The following is a 15,785-nucleotide window of genomic DNA, read 5'->3' as shown; positions in this document are numbered from 1 at the left end:
GCAGCCTCCCACAAAAAAATGCAATAAAAGGCAATCAAACTATAGAATTTACTCCAAAATGTTATCAATAAGACGCCAATTAACCATATGCAAATCAAGCCCTCACACAGCTGTGTGGAAGGACAAAACAAAATTGTTAAAAAAAATGTGTCTCTGTAATAACTGAACTGAAGAATTCATTACTGTATAACTTTAAAGAAATAAAACACAAAAAAACAATGGTAGAATTGCGGGGGGTTTTTTTTTACCATTTTCTGAATTTTTTACCCATTTTTCACTAAATTATATGCTAAAATGAATGGTGTCATTCAAAATGACAACTCGTCTTGCAGAAAGCAAGTCTTCCTTTGACGATGTAGACAGAAAATTTTAAAAAATTATGATTTTTTTTTTAAAAAGGAGAGGAAAAATTAAAATGCAAAAATTAAAATTGGCAGCGTTCTTTATAGAATATTTTTAGCCATTGTATATTTTTACATGAGCGGAGAATTATTAGTAGAATTTCTTTCCTGTTTTGTTTTCTAGTTTGAGTTGACAGTAAAGTGTTCTTTATGTTCTTTATACAGAAAAGACGAGTCTAAAGAACCCATTGTCGAGGTGCGAACGGAAGAAGAGAGAACACCAAACCATGATGGAAGCAACCAGACAGAACCCAACGAGACCACTCCACTAACGGGACCTGAGTATGTGGGGATAGTCAAGTTTTAGAGAGGATAAACTGTTTTGGTTTTTTATCGGTGGCTTCCTGCGGACAAATGTGGTTGTACATGGTGGAATGGGCAAACACGTAATACTCTGTGCAGCAGGCTGCTCTCTACTTCGGTCTACAGGGGACCACCTCTGTGATGTCCATACGCCCTAGTTGGGCAAATAGAAATGGGTTATTCTAAAGAAACAACTCCTTCTAGAGGTCATTTTGGATTGAAAAAATAGTATTTATTTTTTCTCGAAAAGAACACCCCACTTGTCCATGGGCTGTATTTGGCATTGCACCTCAGCTTTATTCTCTTGTGTCATTGACCACATACAGATAATTAAAAAATAAGTAAGTAGCACCCCTTCTTATAAAATCAGTATACAGAGGTGTCCTTCCACACCATTCCTCTTGACACTAGATATGACACGTAACTCCATTCCCACAATTAAACGTTTTTTGCCATTCATGAGACAAGAGATAACTTGTTGATCCCTGGGGGTCTGACCACTGGGACCCTCAGTTATTCCCAGATCTGTGGTATGGATCCAGAGAATGGAGCTCTGCAGATCATTGATTGTAATGGAGAAGCACTTGCTCGACTCCATTCATTGTTTTCAGGGCTGCTGGAATAAGACGAGCTCTGTAAGGATAGAGGATGGTTGCGGGAATGGTCCTTTATGGTTGGAAACATCTGCGGTTTGATATTTAGGTATGAAGTTCTTGTTAATAGTTTTCTTTCTTGCACCTCCATTTTGGATCGTACAACTAAAATGTTTTGTTGCCAACTTTTACCAAAACGCTTTCAGGAGGTCACAGGGCTGTCGCCCAAATACTGTATCCCAACCCTTTCCAGACCACATCACCTTCATGTCTCTTCTTCGCCATACTTTTTTTTTCAATGCCTCTGACAGATGAAAACTTTAAGATGTACTGCTTCCCGGGAGGATTCATCATACACCCTAATGCTTTGCCAACTTCGACAGGAAGTGTTCCCTTCTTTCTTGGAGAGTTGGCAAATTTGTGCTTAAGTGGGTGTTGTCTCATGTGGAATAGTTTTAGCCCACAGACTCAGTGAGGTGTAAAATAACAAACTAAGCTTTACTTACCGTCCTCGAGGTCCAATGGTCTTTGTTGATCAGTTGCAGCGGTGATGTCAAGTTCATATCGCTGCAGCCAAACACTGGCTCAACTGATGCAGAGAGTACGAGCCAGTGATTGCCTGCAGGGCTGTAGATGGGGCGTCACCATTGCAGCCAATCTACAAAGACCAGAATAACAGCAGAGAGAGAACCGCATACAGCTGTGTACCGAAAGGGATGCCAACTAACCCAGCTAATGTTTCCTTCTCCATCTTGCTTCTCTTCAGATTTGCTATTAACAGTGTTCACCTGTCTAATTCCAGTAATCACTTGAATGTTACTTTACCTCTGTGCATGTGTTTGTGTGGTTTACTTCTCTTGTGTATCCGTCACTTGTTTTCTTCATTTGTCTACTTTCTCTCTTTCTCTCTCTGCTCCTTTGCTTCCCACAGGCATCCAGCTGACACCACAGCCACCGTTGAGGATATGCTGCCATCCGTCACCACCGTCACTACTAATTCTGACACTATCACAGAAACCTTTGCCACAGCTCAAAATAGTCCCACAAGCGAAACCACCACCCTCACCTCTAGCAGTGCCCCTCCACCCACGTCTGCTCCTGACTCAAACTCAACGCAGTCTGCTCAGGCAACTCCCACCAAAAAAGAGGCACCTAAACCTCCAACACCTGCCCCTGCTGCTTCTCCAAAGGTTGCACCTCTGGTAGATCTAAGTGATACCCCATCTACTAACAGTTCGGCTAATGCTGTAGCCAGTCAAGGAGGAGTTTTAAACCCCAGTTCTGCCACCGCTGAAGCTCCCAAAGCCACCGCTAAGCCTCCAGGGACAGTCCCAGCCAGTACCACGAGCCCACCCGCTACTCCTGAACAAATTAAGCAGACAGCATCGGGTGTTAAAAGCCCAGAAAAGGAAGAGGTACAACCCAGCACAGTGAAAAGTCCAACGGAGGCTACCAAGAATGAGGCAGCTTCCAACAGCAACACAAAACCCGCCCAGGTTGAGGACTTTCAAATTGATGGGGGGACCTTCAAGACTCCAGACATTGACCTTGCAAAAGATGTTTTTGCAGCTCTTGGAACTTCTTCTGCCGCTGTGGCTAGTGGGAAAGCTCCTGAGATTGCTTCTTCCACTACAGACACCTCTGTACCGCCTGCTTCATCCAACACCGAGTATGGCCTCTTTTAATCCTCTGTGTTTTGTTATGTCTCATGTTGTCTTTTCGCTGTATTGTGCTCTTTTAGTTTCTAACCTTATTGCTATCGTTCAGCTAATTTTTAATATGTGTGCCCTATTAGTCCGATCACAATTCTTACTAAGGATTTGGTAGTTTTGTGATCAAATGGGAAATTATGCGATAAAAAAAATGTTAAAAGGAACATTTAGGTTCCAATTATCTTCAGCCTTTAGTATATAAAGTCACCCACTAGAGTCACGGAGGAGATGGATGTGAGACATCTTAAAAAACACGGAACCTTAATGCTATGTCACAAGTATTCCTTTCGATAATGTGTACTAAAGGACTTTACTGGCTTTTAAAAAAATTACATTGGGAAGCCGTAAGGATAAAAGAAACTCCTTTTCGCACTCCTGGGCCACCACTTCGACGATCTCTTCCGTCAGAGCGGAAATTCCGGGGTTTGGAGCAGACTTTTGGGGTGAGAATAGCTAGTCTACTTTATCCAAATTACGAGGGCGAAAAAGAATTTTGAAGGGGTTCTGTAGTGGAAACAAGTTATCACTTATCCTAGTGATAGGTGATAACTAGATGAATTATTGGGGTCCTCTTCTAGGCAGAATGAGGCACCTTTATCCCTGCTACAATGTAGTGGCAGTGCACATGCTTGACCACTGCTCCAGTCATTTCCTGTGGGACTAACGAGCTCTACACACAGCTTTTTCCAGCAGCCCCATACAGAATGAATGGAACCTTTGTCGAGCATCCGATCTGTCACTCCCATTTTGTAGCGAGGATAAAAGTTCCATGTCAGGAATAAAAAAATTTGTGGTTTGGCCCCTCCGATCAGTAAGTTACCTCCTATCCCGTGGAGTTGTTTTCACTTGGCAACCTCTTTAAGAATAAATACAGTTGTAGCTAGCGCCACCTTATTTACTTTTAGGCAATCCTTCATGTCTTTGAATGAGCCACAATATCTTCATATGAATTGGGCATTTTCCTCTTCTGGAACTTAATAAAATCCTAAAATTTTACTTACTAAAACTAGAATACCCCTTTGATAACCCTTTTAGGAGCCATTGAAAATGTAACCATTAGTGACGAGTGAACGATCTTGCATAACGTGTTATCTGAGCATGCTTCAGTGTTATCGGAGTATTTTGGATGTGCTCGGATAATATATTCTAGTCACTGCAGCTGCATAGTTTGCGGCTGTAGATAGCCTCATCACATGCAGGGATTGACTGTTTTGTTTGGCAATCGCCACATGTGTTGCGACTGTCTACCGCCGCAAAATATGCAGCCGCAGGGACTCGAATATATTATCCGAGCATGCCCAAGATACTCGGATCACACGATATCCAAGCACATTCGCTCATCGCTAGTAACCATGCATGCTGATAATGGTTGCATGTACACTGTCTATGAATTGTGACAGCTACACTTTTTCAAAATAGTCAGGCCTGCTTCTTACAAAGTTGCTAATTTTCTTCCTTGCTGAGATCCAGAATGCTTCCTGGGATTAAAAATATGGTAGCTAACTAGAGAGGCATTTTTTTCCTTCTCGGGGGGAATCTAATATGCATGCTGTTTTTATATTAGGCTTTCTATAAAAACCTTTTGTGCTTGACCTTTTTTAACCTCTTGTCCTGCCACCTGTTCTTACCTTGATGTCAGCCAGAAGAATGAGCGAATCAATGTGCCGGACCCTGGTCCGTCTGTCACATCAGTAGTCCCATGTTCACCAGAAGGGATCCCTGAGGACCACCTCCTACGTGCTGGAATTCCAGACATCTTTTTTAATTTGTAGTCCTAGATCGTGTTCACCAGACAGGAGCCCTGAGGACCACCTCCTACCTGCTGGAATTCCAGACATCTTTTCTAATTTGTAGTCCTAGATCGTGTTCACCAGACAGGAGCCCTGAGGACCACCTCCTACCTGCTGGAATTCCAGACATCTTTTCTAATTTGTAGTCCTAGATCGTGTTCACCAGACAGGAGCCCTGAGGACCACCTCCTACCTGCTGGAATTCCAGACATCTTTTCTAATTTGTAGTCCTAGATCGTGTTCACCAGACAGGAGCCCTGAGGACCACCTCCTACCTGCTGGAATTCCAGACATCTTTTCTAGTTTGTAGTCCCAGCTCGTGTTCACCAGACGGGAGTCCTGAGGACCACCTCCTACCTGCTGGAATTCCAGACATCTTTTCTAGTTTGTAGTTCCAGCTCGTGTTCACCAGACGGGAGTCCTGAGGACCACCTCCTACCTATTGGAATCCTCAACACCTTTTCTGATTTGTAGCTCCAATACGTGTTCACTAGGCAGGAGTCCTGAGGCCCACCTCCTATCTGCTAGAATCCCCTACATCTTTTCTGATTTGTAGTCCCAGCGCGATGCCATCAGAAGAGGCATCGGGGATGCCGGCAGGTAGAAGAAGGTTCTCAGGGCTCCCGTCAGGCGGACACAAGATTACAGACGCGGCCATTGGACCAGAGTCCTCTAAATCGATGCGCTCCTCTGAAGAAAACCAAGAATTGGTCATTTTAGAAAGAAAGAAAAATCTTAAAACTTTGCAAAGCGAAATCTACCTAGTTACAGTTATTGGTATTTTCCTTGTAGTTTTTCAACTAATTGCTGCAATTATAAACCGAACTTCAGAAAAAGGACAGCGGTGACCCAAAAAGTCAAGTGTTTGGGGAGAGTGCTAGGCATATGCTGTTTGGCCCCCATATGGTCATACAGTCAGGAGAAAAACGAAGTATACCCTCTTTAAATGATATTTTAGGTATATAGACATAATAAAAAATATCTGATCCTTAGGAGCTCTTAAAATTAGGTAAATAGAAAGACCTTAGATGAACAAAAGATATGACATTCTCAAGCAATGTGTGAAAAATTGAAGGGGTTCTCCACTTTCAGACAATGTTTGGCCGTGGCTGTAGTTTGTTAGAAAACAGCAAAAACTGTTCTTACTTTCCTCAGGTTCACAGATGAGTCTCCATTGCTAATCTCGGTGTCTGGCTTTGGTACTGATGTAACATCGACAGTGCTGCAGCCAATCAGTGAACAAAGTGGCTCGGAAGGGGATGTGCTGTCTGCACAAGCAGAGCCGCTGAGATCACTGAACGTCTGTCGATGTGATGTTAGCGCCACAGTCAGTGCCAGACTTCGGGAGCAGCAGCAAAGAGTTGGCAGAGGACATAGTTGAGTAAAGCATAGTTTGTTGTTTTTTTAACAAACTGCAGTCATGATAGAACAATATCTGAAAGCCGACAACCCCTGCAAGTACAATTCACAAGTGTCAGGCATTTATGACAGTTGACAATTTTTCCAGGAGTGGACGTTCCAGCAAATTCACTCCAAAGTCAGACCGTCCAATGCTTAGAGAAACTGGAAAACCCCAAGAGCTACAGCTCATACACTAAAAGTCTCAGTTGACATGTTAAATGTTCAAGTTCATAACAGTACAATTAGAAAAAGGGACTGGACAAGTATGACTAGTTTGGAAGAGTTGCCAGGAGAAAGCCTCCTCTATCTAAAAAGAAAATAGGAGCATGGTTGACGTTTGGAAAGTTACATCGGAAAAAAACCCTTGAGAATTCTGAAACAATTTTGGGGGAACAAATCAGACCAAAATGGAGATATTTGACCATAAAAACGTTCACCACGTTTGGTGAAAACCAAACACAGTATATCAGCACAAACTCCTTATACCAGCTGTCGAGCCTGGTGGTGGAAGAGTGATGATTTAGGCTGGTTTGGCATTCACAGGATCTGGTCACCTTGCAGTCATTGAGTCTACCACCATGGACACCTCTACATATCAACGTGTTCTACAATTCAATGTGATCTATTCAAAACCTAAACCTTGGCTAAAACTGGATCAGGCAATATGACAAGCAAACCAGCAAATCTACATCAGAATCGCAAAAAGATAAGAATCAACGTGCTGTAGTGGCTCAATCACAGTTATGACCTCAGCCAAGAGAAATGCTGTAGTGGGATCTTACAAGATCGGTGCATAAACAAATGGACACTCACCCCAATGAACTTACAACCTTATAAAGACCCCAAACTTCCTCCAGAAAAACGTGGCTGATTTTAGTCATGGCTTTCTGTTTGACTTTACGTTATCGATGCTAAAGGTGGTTCTACAAGCTATTCTATTGATCCACTGGGTGTACTTAATTTTTCACACACTGCCATGCTTTTTGTTGAATAATTATGGATATGGTGTAATTTTGTGTGTTCTTATTCATCTGAAGCTGTATTTACTTAATTTTAAGAACTTCTGAGGACCAAAGGTTATTATATTATGTCCTGATACCTAAAGACTTAAACTCTAATAGGGTGTACTTAGTTTTTCTCAGGACTGTATGTTCTGTTTCCTGATGGCCGGAAGTATTATCAGGTCTTGCAACAGTGTCAAAAGGGATCTTCTAGGAGGGGTAGATTGCAACATAAGTGTAGAAGATATGGCTGATGAGTAAACTCAATCCATTGATTTTGGAGCCCAGCGCTACATTAAGTGGATATGTTGGGTTCCAGCACAGTTGGACATTAGTTGACATTGTTTAAAGGGCTTGTCCAGGGAATAAATATTATCACTCATGCCATCACTCACCCTCACCAATACCCCACAGCCTCCGTTTTGATGCTTTCCCGTTTCCTTCTGGTCCCTTCTTGGTCTCAGGTTGGACTTGTAATTGGCATTTTTGGCCATTTCTAATACGTTGAGTTGGGACCGAGAAGCAAAGACCAGCAAGGATCCTGCACTACATGGAACTGGTGGGGATGAATATTACTGCTTAAATTTTTTTAGATCTGTCCGAGTCTTACTAAAAATAGTTGTTATCCAATGGACAATTTTCTGGACGCTGTGGCAATTAGGGAGTTTGGACATGGATTGGTAATGCAGCTCAGTTTTATTCGAGTAAATGGAACTGGATTGTAATTCCGAACACAACTCATACATTGGATTTTTTTTTAGTCTGATCTTATTTTGTTTTTCTTTTGCAGGAAGGCCCCTGTAGAAGAGAATTCTAAGCCAGAGGAATCAGACAGCAAGAGCACCCCAGCAGAAGTGAAAACAGTCCCTAATGAAGCCACTCAAACAAATGCAAACGAGAGTAAAGCATGATTCCTCCGAGAGGGTGCGAGTGTGTTACATGGGAAGGGGAAAGTGGATACTAAACAAAATAATGTTTAAAGAGCCTCATGCCAGCCATTTACAGAGTGAGGTTCATACACACAAACATGTCATCATTCCTCTCAAATCTTGGCCTTTGTTGTTATAATTATTATTATTTTCGTTCCGTTGAGTTATTTTCTTTTTTTTTTTCTTTGAAGAAAACCTGTTTGTTATGTGAGACTGAAGAAAAAGGTTCATATCTTGTGTACACACTCTTTATGAACAACGCCCAGTGACAGCATTTCAAAGAGATGACCCAAAATAAAACGATCAATCCCCCAGTTATTTATCACGCGGGAAGGAAAAAATGGTTTAGACAGATAAGATCATAGAGCTGGGCTAAGACCTTTATCTACATCAAGTTCTAGCAAAACCCTTAAGATCATAGTTTTTTTTTAAATTTTAGCTAATACACTATGTAAAAAGTCTTTGTATGTTTTGCCCTGAACATTTGGTCTTTTGAGTTGTAGAAGCCGGTTCGACTTGCATGGCTGGTGGTGAGAAGGTTTACATGTTGGCTGTCACATTCTACTACTGTATAGGAAAATAAAAATTGGAGAAGATGGAAAGTTATCTCTGTGTGTCTTAAAGTCTTTCACAATGTTATATTAGCTGACTTGTTATTAATAGATCATGGCCCGAAAAACAAAATTTGCATATGGCTAATTCCTTAAAGATTGACAGAAAATACTTTCTACCCCCTGTTGTTTCTGTCCGTACCAGATCGTCATTATTTTGAACTTCATTCAATAGAAAACATCGATGCCCTGGTTATAATAAATAAAGGTGGGCATTTGAAAGGAAGGATTGATGTCCAACGTGTTGGCCTTTGTGGATTTGGCAAACCATGTTGCAACGTTCAGGCTCGTCATCGACAAAGAGTGGATGGTGGTGTGTACATGATAGACCCTTGATTAGTGACCAAACTGGTTTTTCTCTTACCAGTTGATTGGTCATAGAGGTGGAACTTTTTGGCTCTTAATTGGATGCCTATTTCATAGGAGGCCAGACAATGATGGTAACCATGGTTTAGTGATTACAATTTGCGCTGTACAGAATGGACCATGGACAGTATCTGTTGCTGTGATCATACACCCTGAGCAGTGTAATCCAAAGTATAATCTTCTGTGTATGGTCCTAAGAACCTTGAGTCCGACATTATCTTACCAATTATTGCTCTATTTTTTTCTTAAATGTCCTTAAAGGGCATATGTCTAACGTTGGGCTTCTAATGTGTTATTGTCTGGATACATCTCAGTTACCATTTATCTCACACGCAAAGTCTTTGTGTATGCACTCGAGCACCAATGTTGTTGCTGTTTTAGATAGGATTGCTTCGAAATGTGCTTTCTTCATATAGACATATATTTTAGTATGGTAGTGGCTCCATAGGATATTTTCTCAAGCAGTGTTTAAAGACATCACTTAGTGGAAGCGACCAGTCCGTTAGCTTAAAACAACATTCCTGAAATTTGATTTTTAGATTCCCGAATGCTACCACCAACACAGGAAAAGGAGTAAATTATTCCAATACATGATTTCCCATTCATCAATAACCTCATTGACTCCAACTCACAATGGACAAAGGCAAAGAAAAGTTTTTTACTTCATAACATACATTAGCTGTCATCCTATGAAATAAGAGCGGATCTCAACCACCCATGTACTCAAAATCGGATTTCTATCGGGTAGTAAAGTTATCACATGTCGATGCACTTATCAGAGGAGCAGATCAGAGGATCTCTGCTCTTTTGAAGTTTTTAGTTCCAGTCCAAGTTTTACTTTTTGAGCAGCTGTTTGATCAAATTAAATAGGGGTTTGGATGTACTCCAAACTGTTGAACTTGAATAATATTCTTTAATCATGGAAGCTCCACCAATGACCCGATTTCACTTACGATCACGGGTCATGGAAGCTTCTGATCCATTTTGGTCCTGGAGCCAGACCATGGCCAGTGATGGGGGATGACTGTCTCAGTTCTATAATTAAGCCAGCCTAATTTTCAATCTAAGAATCTGTCATAACGGAGAAGTGAGCTGACTTAGCGTCATGGCTGATTCCTCATGTGACAGCACACAGAACCAAATCGTAATTGGAGCTGCCAGAACGGGCATTGAAATTCTAAAGTAAATTACCAAATACCTTCTTTATAGCACTTAGAATGCTTCATTACAAAAAATAAAATTAAGATATATTCCTGGTATAATTAGACTCAAAATAATGGTCCATGTGGTCAAACCGTTATTAATGCAGTGCCTTATGAAGAATTGTATCTGTCAAAATTAATGCTTTGTTCTTGATGTTTAACCATAGAGGTCAAACAAATTTATCTGCTCAATGGCAAACTACCTAATTTACTTGGGAGTAAGTGAATAGTTTGGACATCATGGACCTTGGCAAAATCATTGATTTCGGTAATTCGACTGGTCAATGACAAATCTCGGTAACTTTTTGTCATAAGTTATATTACAGATAGGATACGTGGGCAGAAAAATGCACAAAAAAGTCAAGTTTTTTTGGGATCCATCGATTATCAGATAGATTATATTTTCTAAGCTACATACTATTACATTTGTAAAGGGATGGTATCCATAATCAGCCATTGAATCCCAAATTTAGAAAGTTTTACAACTGTCAAAAAGTAAAAATGGAGCCATTTGCACTCATTGGTGGTGGATATGTTATGGGCTAAACCATAATTCGGTGTCCTAAAAAGTTCATAAGGACATGGTAGCAACACTAAGATAAAGTCCCCTATACCATCGTTGATGTTGGTCGATCTGTAGACAACTGTTTTCAAAAGCATAATTTTGGCTCGAAAAATTGCCAACCACTAGTGGGAGTGGCCGATCATTACATTGTATAGCAGGAATGGATTGGTGATAAATGAAACCCAACTCTTTTAATTTTGGGGGATTTGGCTTGCAGAGATTTAGCTATTCTGTGAATGTGAACCCTTTGATCACACTTTTTCTCCATCTCAGCATTGCAAAGAACCGTTTCGGGATTTGTATATTTTCTGTTTTTCGTATGTAGGATGCCAAATGTATATTTTTGCTTTTACGTTATAATTCAATTTGCAGTATTGACATGAACATTTTGTTAGATTCTCTTTTATATTTTGTTCTCCATGTTTACATTTTATCGCTTTGGTTTTTTTTTTCATCATTTCTACATTTCAACATTTGCTTTTTTTTGTCAAGGGTTTGTGTAACTGCATTTTTTTTTTTAAATAGACATGGTATATATAAATATATATATATTAGATTATTAGCATGCGTGCTTTGCAATGAGATGTTTTTGAGGGGGAAAATGGATGCTTACAGTAGAATTGGTCCTGTCTAATTTCACAAAGGTAAAGTCAAAATTATTACAAAACTCAATGTTCAGCACAAATATTCAATTTTTATGTCCATTTAATAGACACATATATATTATATATATAAGTAAGGAAAACCCCCAAGTCTCTAGCTCGGGCTACCCCCATTCTCCTCCATTGACCAATTAACCTGCACTAGATTCCTCCTCCACACAGAATTTCTTCGCAAATTAGGCAAGGGTAGACCATCCTTTTACATTGGGCGGGAAAGTTGGACATGTCCAAAAACTGGGTCTTTGCATCCTGGATAATGGTAGCATGCTCCAAGGGAAGCCCCATTTTTGTTGAGTCCTACTTGCCATACTAAGCCTCTCATATGTATAGCATGATGGGGTGCAGAATAGGCTTTGGATGAACCCAAAACTAGCTCAGTGAGGTGTATTATCGCCCCAGACATGGCTTACATATGCTGTACGGATAACTGCTTTGGCAACTTATGTGATACTAAAGACGTGCACTTTGGAGGAACAAATGTGGTTGTATTTTGTGAATGTCCATCATGATGCTTTGTAAAGTCATCCTTTATGGTTCTGGGTTATTTCTAAAAAAGTTGTTAGCCCCAATCCATTAGGGATCACTGGAGGTTCAACCACAGCAACCTCTAGCGATCTCAAGATCAGGTCACTTGAACTCTTTCCTGAAAGGAGCTGAGTATATGCTGCCTCCACTGAATTCTCTGTCTATAGGGCTGCCGAATTCAGCACTTGGCTATTTCCACCAGTCTCGTATGCAATGACTGGAACGAAGGTCGCGAATTTACAAGCCCATTTTTGGAGTTTGAAAACCCCATTCTCAGGATCGCTAGGGATCCCAGTAGTCGAAGCCCCGGCAATCAGCAAATTATTCCCTATCTCATTGATGGGGGATAACTTGATTTTTTGGGGGGAATAACCTTTTAAAATTAGAAACTAGTAGTTTCCTGTATTAGCAAATGCTGGAAATGTAATGTTAACTTCTAGTTTGTAGACATCCAGCAATATCCTTCATATTGATGGAAAATACTAGGCGTTTTCTTGGAGTCCATCTGTATTGGCTTTAGAACAGCCTTCAAGAAGTAATTATAGTGTATACCAAACTCTTTTACACTTAGGGAAATGGGCACATCCACCACTTTAGATCTCTCTTAATTAGCCCAAGTCAACAGCTTGCTGAGGACCAATGGCTTTTGGTCTGGCGGGACTCGATTCATCCATGTAATACCATGTTTCTCCTGTAGCGGCCGCTGTAGGTTAAATGTATAGTCCGCTATATCTTCTTCCTGGCAATATCAGCTGTTTTCATATTAAAGGGATTCCTAAAGGACGCCTGTAATCATTGTGCATACTTGTTCGAAGTGAGTGCAGAAAATTACTGTGTTTGTTCTATGAGACTTGCTTGCATGGATCTGTTGCATATGAGAGTTATGTGAGAAACGCGTGGGACAGTCTTGTATTTTATTTGGAGATCACCACCTCGTCTGTTCACGACGATTCAACTATTTTATGTTGGCCAATGATTATCTGTCAAAACCCTTTCATTTAGTGCCAGTTCACACATGTGTAGTCTTATAAAACTTGAGCATATTATTTTTTTTTCTCTTTAATCTTCACACTACTTTCGAGCGGGAGGCCGAAAACCATTTCGAACACACCTCTTTTCATATTATAAAACAATTTGAGTATGTTTGATTGATACTATGTACTTTCATTTCGTTTCAAATTATCTTTGGTAAGGAAATAAAATGGAAAAAAAAAACAAAAAAAAAAAACAAAACAAAAATTTGTATTAAAATAATTGCGAGGAAAAAAACCCTTTTCTCCATTTTGCTGTCAGCTTGTGCACAGTAAACGCGTGAATATTAGTGTGAAATGTGTTTTTTGTCATAGTATCAGAATTAAAAATAATTAAAAAAAAAAAAACAAAAGAAATAAAAGCATTGAAAAAGTCTAGTTCGGGTGGAGGAACTATAGTTGGTGGGAATTACGGCCTAGAAGACTTTCACGAATCCTTCATACGGTTCCTCAGATTATGTCACGATGACAAAGTTCTGCTATAGTGTGTTTCCATGCCTTTAACAGTGAATGAACATTTGGTTAAAATGGAAAATAATCATCTTTATTATTATTTTTTGTTTATATTACGTTGGCCTCTGGAAAGTGAACAACGCTAAGTAAACTGTGAATAAGGTCTTGTCACAATGCTATGTGTTTATTGTTTTTTTTTCTCTCAATTTTTTTGCATTTTGGCATTAATGCTAATAGGGATGAAAATGGAGGGATTTGCTTTACACTCAATGCCAAGTAGGGGTCTTTAGGCTTAAATTACGTTATGCCCGTCATGTTCTCCCTAGGAAAGTAACGTTTCTCGTCCTTCAACATTGTAAAGATGTAGTCAATCATCTAAACTAGTCATCCATGGGGGAACCATTTAAAATATTTTCCACTGCTGGGGAAGCCATTGAACTAACCGCTACGTCTCTTGCTATGGAACCCCAAAGTAGGTGGTAAGGAACTCAACGGTACTCTTGTTGGGAAGCTCCACATAAAATCAACTCTATTGTCTCATATTCAAGATGTCGTCATTCAAGATGGGAGAATCAATTCACAAGACTCTCGTCCATTGGCTAAGACAATCTGTGTGTGCCACACCCAACTAACCAAAAGAAGGATCGGGAATGCCGAAAGGTAAGGCGATTCAAAGGCCACCAGTCCAACGTTCACAGATTACTGACCTGGCCAATGAATCGGAGTCTTGCAAATGAATTCTCCCATCTCTAGTCATAAGTTCTAGTACTTTTTGCTGCAAGTGTGTAGTACGGCAGTTGTCAGGGTGCCATGTTGCCCATCATTCATTGGGAGGTGTTTTGGAATGGAGAGGTATGTCTTTCACTTAATCTGAAAAAAGCTTCTACTCTTCGAAAGATTTTATGGCAAAGTTTAGGAAAATGAGACATTGAGCTTTGGATCATAACATGTTAGCACTCCAAAATTGGATTCTTAACACTGTTTTATGGACCAAGAATATATATATACACTTGTCCTTTGAGTACCCATATATTATCCTAATGTTAGGCACAGTATATTTATCTGTAGAGGAGGAGAGCAAGCTTGCGTTGCATCCTTTGGATAGTCAGTCATTTTTTTTTTCTGCGATGACAAAATGCGTACACTCATCGCTGGGTGTAAGATTTTAGGTTGAGACTTTTTGTATATGACACCAGGGTTAAGACTCGTATTTTGTGCTGAGCCAATTGTTTGCAGCTCAAATGCCTCCATTCACATCCCTACCCGATAATCCCAACTTCTGGGGCCTTCTCTCTTGTTAAAGAAAAAAAAAAAGCAACTTTTTACCAAGTGAATCATTGACTACCAACTTTATTCCCATTCTCACTGCTGTAAATACTGAGTACTAACGGAGAACTTTGCATTCTGTCAAAATACTTGTGTTCAATAAAAGTTACAAAAAATGATTACTTTTGTCATGATTTTTTGTGTGTGTTGTCTTATTTCCTAAGGAGCAGCAGATACAATTGTCAGATCTGCCATTTTTGAACCATCCGGTAGGATAAGATATTTCTTCTAGCACTCAACTCGAGGAACAATATGGTAGTATCCATGAACCAATCAATGAGTTAAAGTTATTTTTTGGAATCGGAAGGAAATAAAAAAAAAAAAAACTATATTCAGCTGATAAATCCCCTGCTGCTATGGAGGTCCCCGCCAGTCTTTTTCTACCTTGCTACAACAATGGACATGCCTGTGTACCCATGTGACCACTGAGGTGAACTACAGGCCTCAGTATTGTACAGCACAGGACAACTGGGGCCAATCATTTGCTACAGTAGTCACATAGGTAGGAAGCAGCGGCATTGGAGCTGAATTTGTAAAAGAAAATTTCTCTCCATTCTTTATGGACGTCTTAGAGAAGAATGCTGCAGAGGCCATGGGAACTGTAGGGCTGATATTTAAAGGGAACCTGCCACCCCCAAAATCGAAGATGAGCTAAGCCCACCAGCATCAGGGGCTTATCTACAGCATTCTGTAATGCTGTAGATAAGCCCCGATGTATCCTGAAAGATGAGAAAAATGAGGTTAGATTATACTCACCCAGGGGTGGTCCCGATCCGATGGGTGTCGCGGTCCTGTCCTTGGGCCTCCCAGCTTCATAGGATGACGTCCTCTTCTTGTCTTCACGCTCGGGCACAGGAGTACTTTGTCTGCCCTGTTGAGCCTCTCTGACCTTTCCCGGCGCCTGCACACTGCAA

At 40.4% G+C, this 15,785-nt stretch overlaps 1 protein-coding gene across 3 annotated transcripts in view; it reads left to right on the top strand.

Annotated features, from left to right (window-relative positions):
* The window catches only part of NCAM1 (neural cell adhesion molecule 1), a 362,053-nt gene extending 348,913 nt beyond the window's left edge, over positions 1-13,140 (top strand). For 2 of the 3 annotated variants that reach the window (XM_069741707.1, XM_069741708.1), the window contains exons 17-19: positions 567-683; positions 2,229-2,966; positions 7,992-13,140. In XM_069741707.1, the coding sequence (XP_069597808.1) occupies positions 567-683; positions 2,229-2,966; positions 7,992-8,112 (976 nt within the window). In that variant the 3' untranslated portion in view covers positions 8,113-13,140. The remainder of the gene's footprint in view (positions 1-566; positions 684-2,228; positions 2,967-7,991) is intronic. The other variant, XM_069741709.1, reaches the window with a different exon arrangement.
* Positions 13,141-15,785: the final 2,645 nt, after the last annotated feature.

The sequence above is a fragment of the Ranitomeya imitator genome, chromosome 10, assembly GCF_032444005.1.
Source record: "Ranitomeya imitator isolate aRanImi1 chromosome 10, aRanImi1.pri, whole genome shotgun sequence".
Classification (NCBI taxonomy): domain Eukaryota; kingdom Metazoa; phylum Chordata; class Amphibia; order Anura; family Dendrobatidae; genus Ranitomeya; species Ranitomeya imitator.
This window is presented reverse-complemented; position numbering and strand designations above follow the sequence as displayed.